At 47.3% G+C, this 11,760-nt stretch overlaps 1 protein-coding gene across 1 annotated transcript in view; it reads left to right on the top strand.

Annotated features, from left to right (window-relative positions):
- CELF2 (CUGBP, Elav-like family member 2) overlaps positions 1-11,760 on the top strand; it is a 124,619-nt gene that overhangs the window by 34,002 nt on the left and 78,857 nt on the right. Inside the window, exon 2 of the mRNA XM_011974900.1 lies at positions 4,339-4,387. Within this exon, the coding sequence (XP_011830290.1) occupies positions 4,339-4,387 (49 nt within the window). The remainder of the gene's footprint in view (positions 1-4,338; positions 4,388-11,760) is intronic.

The raw sequence follows: 11,760 nt of genomic DNA, 5'->3' as shown, positions 1-11,760 counted from the left end.
TCCTTTCCACATCTTCTGGTTAACATGAGGATCCTTTGAGAATGAACGCAGACATAGCTTCATGTGAGACGCCTTCCCCAGCGTGTCCTTCCTCCATCTGTGCCTGGTGTCTCTTCGAGTTCACACCCTACAGCTCTTAGCACGCCTCTTATCACGCTGCAGGAAGTAGTTGCTGTATCTGTCCCTTCTACCACACTGCAAGCTCCATCACCATGAGAACCCCTTCTCATCCTCCTCTTCCCAGCATCTAACATGGAGTGTCTGGTGCAAACGAACACGTGAATAGACGAGCAGTCATACTGGGTCAAATCATTGAAACCATTTCTGTTACAGGGGAAGAATTCTTTTTCCATCCTTATACTTTAAAACTTTCAACTAGAATGTCTACTCTTTTATAATAACTTCACTACTCAAGAAATCTCCCGAAGTTCTAGGAGTCAGAAGATTTTGAGGAAGTGAAACAGTATTATGAGAATGACTCCTCCCACCCATTTTTTTTTTGTCTTCCTTGACATTTACATCTTGTATGTGATCAGAAATCTGTAACTCAAATGAACTGTTCATGGTAATGAGCCATTATTAATACAGTCCTGATTGAACACCTTTCTCTAAGAAGGTCACAATGCTTTGCATACATTATCTAGCTTATCTTCAGAACATACCTGAAGTGGGGTGACCATCTATTCAGAATTCACCATGGTCTGACCATCCACAGCTCTGCAAAGTTGATTTTTCCCCTGCTGAGCCCAGGAAGGAACAAAACAAAGTTCAGGTGTGCAGTGGCAGTAGCTGAGTTATTACTGCTGCTGCTTCGCTGAGCCTTCTGCAGAGTCTTAGGACAGCACAAGCCAATTCTCTGAGCAGCTGCATGAATGCTAAGCGTGCAGTCTTGGTGTCATACGAGTCATGCAGCTACAGAGATCAGGTCCTACAGGAGTTAGGGGGAAGGGAAGATTACTTCCCTCTAAGGGGATATCGCAGGTGCCTTCCAACGAGTGTGTGTCTGCCCCCTTCAGTGAGTGAAGCATCCCATTCTTAATCGAAGGCTCCTATGGCCAAGTCCCACATGGGACAGTTTATGGAGAAGCAGTGTGGTTTAGGGGAGGCATCACCAGATTAAGAGTGGAGATATTAGATTTGTGTGATCCCAGCTCTGTCGTTAACCACCTGTGTCTATGCAGTCACTTATTCCCTTCATACCTGTCAGCCGAGAGCACTGACTGCATGACTTCCAGGGTCCTTTACAGCTTTAGAGTACAGGGGTTCTGTTTTTGCTGCTCCCAAATTTCCACCTCCCATCGTCCACACATTTCACAGATGCATCTGAATGCTCACAGTGCTCTATTTGCGCTCCTCTTCTGTTTGTCCCTGTTTTTTATGTGGACGCGTATCAACGCCCATGATGGACTGCACGCTCCCTGCGGGCAGGAGCCATGTTCGTTTCATTTTTGTGTCCCATGCATAATGTAGGTGCACTCACCTTGTCTCTCCCGTATCTTGAACCTGTGAATCTCATCGGACTCTTCTCAGCAGATAAACCTGTACAAGTCTTTCCTGTCTTGAAAGGACAGATGGGTGGCCCGCATCCTCCACTGAGCTTCCTGTTGAACCCCCTTTGCAGGTGATCTCAAAATAGAAGAAGACCTCATTCACCATATCCGCTGTTATCCTCCTCCTTTCCCCTCCACTTCCCATGACCAGGTGTTCTCTGCCACTCCACAGAACCTACTCTGATAAATCCCCTGAAGAATTTTTTATTGCCAAATCCAAATTCTTTGGCCTCTCACAGTGTTTGCTGTGGCCGGCCACTCCCTCATTCTGGAAACTCCTCTCTCCTCGTGGCTGCCATGGGACCAGTTGCTCCAGCAGCTCCTCCTGCCCCTTGCTCTGCCCTCCTTGGACTCCTCTTTCCTGGTATTCTCTGCAGTTCTGTCCTCGGCTCTCAGCTCTTTGCACCCTTCTTTCCCTCGCTGACAGCTTTGCGCATACCTGTGGCTTCACTGCCACGCTGAGGAACATTCTGTGTGGCCCTGGCCTGTCTCTCAAGCCTGAGCCCCATGATTACAACTTCTGTCTGCACCCCACAGTCACATCAACCTTAGCATGTCCAGACCTGCGCTCTTCAGCCGCCTCTGAAACTCTTTGCTCGTATTTTCCCCATTCGGGCAATCATCCCACCGTCACCTGGTTGTACAGACCTGGAGTTCCCCTTCTCCATCATGCCCACGACCAGCCAGTCGCCATGGAGTTCAGCCTCTACCAGTTTTCCCTGGCCTGCGGCAGCAGCCTCTTAACTGTCCTCCCTGCCTGTGTCTCTCTTCTATAGTCCATCCTCCACACTGCAGCCAAAATGGCTTTTCAAGAATTTCGATCTTGTTGCCTTTGTCTCTTCTTCTGTACCTGACCACATACTTTCAGACAAAATTTCAGTTCCTTAGCTTGCAAGACCCTCTGAGAGCTGGGCGTTGCCCACCTTCACAGCCCTTCCCATGGTCCTCCATGGTCCTCCATGCTCACACTGGGAGCTCCCTGTGAGAGGGAACTGTCACCCTCCCGCTTACTGGGTCACTGCAGGGCTGCCCCATGGGTTTCACATGGCCGTCCCCTTTTGCTGCTGGCATGTCCAAGGACTCAGCCCAGATGCCGCCTTGGCTTTCCTCACCAGGCAGGATTAAGTCCCACATCCCTGGACTCCTGTGGGCTCTGTCCTGCCTCTCCCCACGCGCCTGCCAGGGTGCTTACTGGCTGAGGGCTCAGCATCTCTCCCGCCATCCCACCCCCGCCATTCTCCGCCCGCCGTCCCACTCCCACCACACTGAGCACCTGAAGGGAGGACCTTCTTCACTGGCCTTTGTTCCCGGTGTATGGCCTAGAGCCTGACAAACAGTAGCTGTTTGCTCCATACTTGTTGGACAACCAGACAGATGCATGCTGGGAGGATCACTTGCTCAAAGACTCTGCCCATCTCCCCCTGGCATGTTACTAGTCCTTCTCTCCATTACTGTAGGATAGAGGTCACATTCCTCAGCCCAACTCATGGCTTTCCACAGGTGACTTGTCCTGCTTTTGAAGAGGCAGCTCCCTTAGCCTCTTTCTTCTCCCCTCTCCTCTGTTCTGAAGACCCGGGCCGGCATTAGGTGCACGTGATCCTGACTGCCTGATAATAATTTCCCATGATGAAAGCAGCAGAGCCAAGTGCCATTTCCCTTTCATTTAAATTAGATAAAACCCAGAGCTGTGGCTTGCAAGCGATGGAAGTCCACTGGGGAAATGAAAGGTTCAGAGAGAATGGGACCCGTTATAATAAAAGCATTTGCACAGCCAGTGATTCCATCCACCCCTGTGGCTTCTGTGTTCCTTGGAGTGCAATGAAATGTAAAGCAGGAGGACCTTTGGAGGTGGTTTGGGGAATGGATTCTAATTGGAAATGGTGGCGGCATTCTGTGCTTGGAGCACGCTCTGCAGACGGGGCAGCGGGTGTGATGGGCACTTTATGAAGAGCCATGGGACCCCTGGGTCTGCTGTAGCTCAGGACCTCGGCCCTGCTGTCTCAAGTCCTTTCCACTCCGGTCATGTACTGGACATGATGGGAAGGTGCGTGTCGCCCTCCCTTCCGCCCTCCTCCTCTCCATCCTTCCTTTCATCATTCCATTCTTCAGTGGTTCTGTGTTCCTATTCTGTATTTGTATTAGCATTTAATAAAAATTATATACTGGCACCGAAGTCAGTCAACTGCTAGCTCTTCAAATTACTCACGAGACCTAAGAAAAACCTATGTGACAAACATAGGCTGGCCAGAAAATCCTGCATGATTTAATTTTGTAATAATTTTTATAATGATACAATAACAATAGCTAAGTTATTTTCAACATGTCTTAGTCTCTACTTATGAAGCACTTTACGTGTATTTTCTCGTTTAATTCTGACAGCCTTACAATTCAGGTGTTATCTCCATCTCACAGATGAGGAGACCGAAGCTCAGAGAAGTTAAGACACTTGGTTGAGACTGCATAGCTGTAATAAACGGCAGAAGCAGAATTGCCTATAACATAGAGGCAGAAACCATACTGAGTGGCAGAACCAGGTTTCAAACTGAGGTCTGACAGCAGAGCCCAAGCTTTTAAATATGTTCTGTGTTACAGGGTCCCGTGACTAAAAAGGGTTTGATTCCTGAACAGAAAACACAGGCTTGCTTTTTAACATAGTTAATATTACCTGGGAGAAGTCTTATTATTACTTATGTGCCCTTAAAACAGTATCAGTAATCGAATTGCTTCAGATTTCTGTATTTTTACAGTTGTTCAATCTGCCTTTACTTTCTCACTTTTGTGTTTTTAGATGCATCATCCCATTCAGATGAAACCTGCAGATAGTGAAAAGTCAAACGGTAGGTGGTAACCAACTGTCTTGTTTAATAATATCTGCTGCTTTAAATTACAAAGTCAGTTGGGGGCGGGAGAAGCTGGCCCGGCTGCTTTTCTCTCTAGAAGGCAGAGAGCGCTGCGCCAGGAACCCTCCCTGTGACCTGGATGTCTGAAGGAATGCACTCTCCACTCTCCTCTCTCCTGTCCCGTTGATCTCTGGTGTAAAGATGTATGTTACAAGCAGTGGCTTTCTGTGTCCTTCTGTTTGGGACTTGTCCTGTATAGGGACCCTATAGCATTTGGCTCCTGTCTCCTCCAACAAAGCAATACAGGGGCATCTCCTGGAGATCCAGAGGACATCCGCAGGAAGGGAGTTGCCCGTGAAGAATTAGGCTATCTTTCTGTGGGTGGGGAGTGGGGTTGGTTTTTGTGTTTTTACCTTTTGCATGTGTTTTTTGGACTTGGAGACTGCCTTATTGTACTCTTCTCTAAATTGCACTGATGCGTTTGCATCCGAATTCAGAGTTCCATCTGCTGATTAAATCAACGGACACTTGGTGCAAAAATCTGCATTTGATGAGGTCCATAAGTAATTGGGTTTTGCCTCTTTGAGACACGAGAGAGTTGATAGCCACATTTCCCTCTTTAAGTTTTTGTTTCATTTCTACGAACCTTCTGTCCCTGTTTTGTTCTTTTAATTTACTGAAATGTATGTTAAAAGAATCTTCTACCATCCTAGACTGGAGAGCGGCTCTGTCCCATAAGACTGACATAATCAGCACTGTTTCCTTCCAACAGGCAGTTTTGCACCTCATTAATTAGTAATCAGGGCAGAAGCCATGCACTTAGAGATCTGCATATCTGCAAATGGAAATTATGATTGGGTTCTAAATCTCTCCACAAGGTATTTTTTGCTAATTGTAGTGCATTCCATTTTCTGGCTTCTCCACAGACTAGAAAGTTTTGAAGAAAATTCCAAGTCATGGCATGGTGCTGCCAGCACCCGGCTTGTTGGAGCTTTCTTCTCTCAGCTCTCAGCAGAACGCACTGGCCCACACCTGTAGTCGAAGCTGCTCAGGAGGCCGAGGCAGGAGGATCCCTTGAGCCCAGGAGTTCAAGGCCAGCCTAGGCAACATAGATATATAAATAAAGAAAATTTAAAAATAGCTTTTCTCTCTCTAGGAGGGGGCTTTGGTGCTTTAACTACTGTCGTCTCCTCAGCCCTGCACTTTACTTAGGGTTAATTCTTTTTTTTCTCTACTGCTTTATCACAAACATGACACTTAGCACCAGAAGTTGTCAAATCCGCTGCTGCTCTGTGGCCCCTTGAGCGAGCTGTGCCGCTCCTGCAGCCACCAGTTGTTCATTCATCAGTTACCATGTGCCAGGCACATTGCCAGGGGCTGGGGCTGCAGCGCTGAATAGGAAAAGGAAGAATAAAAGACCCCAAGAGACTGTGCCTCAGACCTTGTGGAACTGACATTCAGTCTACTGATTTTAGTGTCCAGAAGTCACTGAAACACTGAACCTGAATCTCCACATTTGTAAAAATGGAATTAATGGTAACTGTCTCACCTAACTTGGCTTCCCCCCAGCCCAAGACTCCAATAAGATGTTTGTAACAGTCTCTGTAATGATTGAATGCTCCTATGAAATGCTGATTCCTGTTTACACCCCGAGGTGGTCTCCTGGCCTCTGCGGGCTCTCCACGGAGCGTGCCGGCCTGGGAAGACGACCACTTCCCCCGGGCGGGCTCCTTTCAGCGCTTGTGCTCCGGAGGCGTGTGCTTGGAGTCTGCCTTCCTTGGTAGGAGACAGGAGGGATGACCCTTGTATTTTGGGGTGAATCCTGTTGGTGCCGGTCATCTCAGAGAGTGTGGCCACCGAGAAATGTCCCCTGCCTTTGGCTCCATAATACTCTAAACAGTGTCAGGACAAGGACCATGGAGTAAAAGTCTGTGGAAAAGATTTTGTCTCATTTCTGAACCTTTGGTTGTAGTTATAGAAACTTGACAAATTAGAGAGCTGAACTGAAAACACTGGACCTGAAAAATCCCAGTACTGAAACACAAAGGGGTATTTTTCTTTTGCGTTTTCTGCTGTGCAGGTATTCATCTGCCTCAGAGAACCCTTTCTACAGGCAGCTGCCAGGAGTTTGCAGAGTGTTTTGTTGCTCTTTCTGTCCAGCGTCCACCCTGGTCCCTGAGAATCATGTTTGCTTTGGGTCTAGAATCACACAGCACATAATAAAACTGTCATGGGCACACCCAGTGTTGCATGATCACGGAAGCCGAGGAGGACCGGGCACCGTTATTTTAGGATGAGACGGTTATGTGAAAATGCTGGTTTTCAAGCATCAGCCTAGGGTAGCGGTTACGAACTGTTTGGAGAAGCCTGGATTTGACCCCCGACTCCACGCTTGTTGGTTTTGTCCTCGGGCAAGTTATTTAACCTTAATCAGCATCCGTGTCTCTTCAGCTGTGAGAGGGGGCTACGGTGGTGTCATCTGAACACTTGTAAGGCCCGTCTTACAAGGTTATTTGAGGTTTACATAAGTTAACATCTGTAAAGAGCTCAGCGTAGCACCCGGCACATAGTAAGTATCCAGTGTGCTAAGTTCTGCTGAGTTAACACTGTGATTCCACTCACCGAGGCAGCCTTTTCAGTGCATTCTGAGCGGCAGAGGCTGGCCTGTCCAGGCCTGGGCTGTTCATACCGAAGCACAGCTCTGTATGTACAAATGAAAACCCCCAAGCCTTCTGGTTGAGCCAGTTCTCCCTTTGCTTTGTGGATTGACCTTCATTTTCTGAATTTTCAGTAAGAAAAGTCCAAAAATATAAATGTGCTGAAGGCTGCTTTTAAAGGGCTTTTCTTTCTAGAGGCCCAAATGGAACCTCACCTTGCACAGACATGAACAGTTTCCAGGTTCTCTTTGGACCTGATTGAGGAATCAGGAGGAATATGTAGTTTTCTAAAGCGAGTGATAAAAGCTGCAAGCCTTTTCTCATTCCACATGGCATTTTTGACAGGTAAGCATAGCTTCTAAAGCTCAAAGAGCACAAAGATTGCTTTGGCTCCGTTGCTCTAAATAGCTCCTATAGTTTTGAAAGAAGTATAACGAGCTCTAATTGCACTTTTATTGAGTTTGCTGACATTTATGGATAGCACAAAGGGCTCATCACAGTTAGACACTTACTGTCTTCATTATCACTGTGTTCAGATTTCTAAAACTTTGTATTTGCTGAGCAAGAAGGAGCTGCTAATCATGGATTAATTCGTGATGGACAGGTGAACTCCAGAAAAGCAGTCACCCTTGGCAGCTTTTGTCCATCGAGCGATTCTGAGAGAGGAAACCTCTAGGGTGAGCCCCGAAACGTTAGGTTGCGCTCAGATCAGCCCCGCACTTTGGGATTTCACTGAGCAGACTTCCCGAGTCTCCATGGCTTCTTATAACCTGCCCTTTAGTTGGCTGTGATTTAAGCTGCAGCCTCTGGCACACCGATGGAAGCTCGCAGCATTGTGTTTCCTGTCCACGTGCTCCCACAGGGCCAGGTTGTCCAGAAGGAAAATAATCCCACTCTGGAGAAGGAAAAACTCCTGGGGCTGCTAAGAGGAGCACACTGAGGAAACCACCCACCTTTCAACAGAATCCGCCTTTTTTGTTATTTTTCCGTTGCAGAAAGTCGAATGGTGGGACAGGCAGGGTATTTGAGGAGGTGTGGATTGCACGCACCGTCATAAACAAGCAGAAACGTACTTATTCTCTTTCATTCTCTGTGCCATCCAGCTTTTGCTCCTCTGTTGCTGTGCCCAACGAGGTACCAGCTGTGCAGTACTGAAAGTCACAAGCAGTTGCTGAAGTTAGGCTGGCAGTGAGTGATACAGACAGAAGCTGCTTTCGTTCTGGTTCTGGGTCTCAGAGGCTGGAGCTGTGCTCACTCTGATGTCTTTGCCTCTTGCCACAACGGGAGTTGTTTGTTGTCTTTACTCTATATACAGAGCGTAAATCCATCCATCCCGCTTTTACCCTCCAACCTCACAATTTCTGGGGGTCCCTAACACCTCGAACCCAGAAGTGTCACTTAAGCCTGCTGTGTGTGTGTCTCTCTCAAGGCCTCCAAAACCTCCAGTGTCCATGTGTCAAGTTCAGAGCTAGCAGGAGTCAAGATAACTAAATATTGTCAGCAGAGGGTGCAGACCTGCAAAGCCTCCATTAAAAATAGGGATCATGGAGTGGCTCCATCCAGTCACTTTCTGATTCACTGGAAGATGAAGAAATAATTTTGAAATTCAAAGTGGAGAGACTCACAGATTTGGAGGCAGTAATTAAATGCCATATGTTAGCACTAACACATTGAAAAGTTGTTAATTAATTCAGGCAGCCCCAAATCCAGGTGCGACTTTGACAGATTGTACACCCGGGTGTTAGCACAGACTTACAATTAGGGATTTTTTTTTTTTTTAATGAAGTTTCTATTCCCCTAACTTAAAAAAGTCACCCCATGTATTTAAAGTATTAACCCATTCTCATCGTATCATGGAAGGTAGACTTCAAATGGCTGCTGGTGTGGAACCCCTTTTGATTCTGTGGTCATCGTTACTAATCGGGGCGGGGGGGACTCCACCTGTCCAGCACTTCATGTGTAAAAGCATTTCCCTGCGTTTATTCAGTGTCTGTCATGGAAAGTGACTTTGCCCCTAGAGGGCAGGGACCTTTTTAAGTGTTTTTGTTTTGTTTTGTTTTTGTTTTTTTAATTCCTTAAAGCACCTAGGCAGAATACTGTGAACACAGTACATTTCATTGAAACAACTGACTTTACTGTAGGTTGAAAAAATAAGTGAGATACTTAGTGCCCATGGATACTCAGGAAAAACTCACCAAAATGGTCATCCAAAGTTGATAAAAAGTTAAGTGAACTCAAAATAACTGTGTTCTTGTAGAATGTTTACAGAGCCGTTAGGGACCCTCAGAATGGGAATTTGGGGGGTGAATTGTATGACTAACTTGTCCCTGGAAAACCAAAAAAAATAACAACTCAGAAGAAAGCTGGGCATGCTCACTATTCCCCATTTTGCCTTTAAAGCAAACACAGCCCAACTGTTGAAACCACAGAGCAACATTGGCTGGTAAGAGATTCCCAAAGCCCAGCACTTCTGTGCACACGCACAAGCGTGCCCACACCCCACACACACAGATGGAAGTTAACGTTTTGATAACATAGTGACGGAGATTTCCATTTTTTTTTCTTGGCTAATACTTGCTATTTTTAGAAGTGGGAGTTATCTTCCTTCTTGCTGCCTGGCCGAGTTGACCCTGAGTGATGGCTAGGAAGTCAGCATTTCTTCATGAGTAGTTTCCAATTTTCTTCATATTCGTCTTAGGAAAAAAATCATTTTTAAGCTTACCCAGGAGCTGCATGTTTAATTTACTGTGGCATCCCCCTGAAGCTCAAAACCTACAAATTGTTGTAGCTAAATACCATAATTATTGGTTTACCCGTGAAACCAAGCACTTGGTGGGAATTTTTCATTTGCTTTTGTTTAGAAGAACTAAAACCAGATTGTTCAGGGTAAAAAGAAACGTAACAGGAATTTTATTTTTACTCACAAAAATGCCAGCCATAGTTTGCTGGGGGTAGGAGTCTCGGAGATGAGAGGGAAGGAGTCCTGGTGATATTTCTCCCTATTCTACCCCCTTTCCGTCTCATCTCTCCCCTTCCTGTCCGATCTCTCCCCTTCGCATTCATGGGAATGCCACATTTTCACGGGGCCTCCGCCACCAGAATCCTCACATGTTAGTGAGCACAGGCAGTGTAGACAGCCTGCAGCAGGTGGTGTGGATGGCCTGCAGGTGAGCTCCTTGCCCAGGGTATCTGGTGTCTCTCTGGTTTCGTTGTTGGGCCTGTGCTGCCCATGACTGACCAGGCTTCACCAGTTCACAGCGGATCCGTGCTACTTCGCCTTCTCTGAAGGGAGGAAAAAGAACTTGAATTGGAAGTTTTCCATTGGCGTACAGGAGGTCAGGTCCTCAGCGGTCTCCCTCCCAGGAATTAGATCCCGGGGTGCCTGTTGCCCGTGTCTCCTCTGAGTCTGAACACAAGCAGTGGCTCAGGCCAGCGAATGCTTTCCTTGCTGAGCTCCTTCTCTGCACATGAGAAGATGGGACATGCCATCCTGAGGTCAGGCTGCTGTCCTCCATCCACCCAAACCAGGTCTCTACTACTCCACACTCCGCACCTTGCCTGGTTAGGACCTCGTTCTCTCCCACCTCCGGCCTCTCCAGACCCTTCGTCCAGCTTGAATTCCACATCCCCCAGCGAGCCTTTCTCAAACACTTGGGTGCACAATTCACAGTTTACAAGTATCGTGGAATTGTGCTTTTCAGCTTGTATTCTTTGGTGCACTAGAGTTTCTGAGGTGTTGCAGGAGCTGTCAGTGGGGAGAGAGCTGGGTGGAAGGGATTCTGACCCCCCACTCACCGTCCCCGCCTCAGGAACCCTAGTCAGCCCAAGTATGACACGGGCCGCCTTCTCTCCATTTCTGGGAGAGAGGAGCGTTTAAGCCTTCATTCCACATATGACAAAACAGGAGGTCCTCAGAGGTCAGCCTGTTTTCCAAGGACACATATCAAACTAATGGCAGCACTGGACCTAGAACCTTGATCGCCTAATCACGGCCATTGTTCACCCCTTCAAGCCTCCTCTCCTCCTCTGAACTTGGAGGAGACACAGCAGGGGAAGGAATCCTGGGCTGGGAGGGGGACTCCAGGCTGTGGGCCAGGCTGGTCCCTCCCATACTGGACCTTGGGAGATCTTTTGGAGATAGACAGAAGCTCCCTTAGGTCTCTTCCTTCCGCTCTAGGATTCTATGAAGAGGAGCCTTTAGCTGTCTCCTTTAGGCCCTTGAGGGCTGTACTGGCCCATGGAGCAATCATGTGTGGCTCTTTAATTAAAAGTACGTTTTAGAAAAGCACTTCCTCAATCACACAAGTCCCTTTAAGTGCTCAGCAGCCACACTGTGTCAGCAGGACTGCAGTAGAGGAACCCACCTGTTACCAGTACACCTGCCCCAGCCCCTTTGCAGCATAGATGCGTGCTTTAGCATCCCGAAGGAACTGGCTCCAGTAAGTCTGGGATAACTGTTCATTGGTTAAATGAAAATGAGACACTTCCTGTCCAGGGGAGGCATAAAAGAGAAATAAAAGCCAATTAAATAGGAATGACAAAATGATAATGCAGATTCAAAAGAAACGTTTATGCACAAGTGACTTAAGGCAGAGCCCTCCTCTAGGCCAGGACATCCTTCAGTCTGGTTGCAGCTGGCTGGATTTTTTCTTTTTTCCAAAGAAATAGATTGAAATGAAATGATGGAAAAGAAGCAGGACTTTTCCCCATGGG

The sequence above is a fragment of the Mandrillus leucophaeus genome, unplaced genomic scaffold, assembly GCF_000951045.1.
Source record: "Mandrillus leucophaeus isolate KB7577 unplaced genomic scaffold, Mleu.le_1.0 Scaffold15, whole genome shotgun sequence".
Lineage (NCBI taxonomy): Eukaryota > Metazoa > Chordata > Mammalia > Primates > Cercopithecidae > Mandrillus > Mandrillus leucophaeus.
The sequence above is the reverse complement of the archived record's forward strand: the minus strand, read 5'-3'. Positions and strand labels throughout refer to the sequence as shown.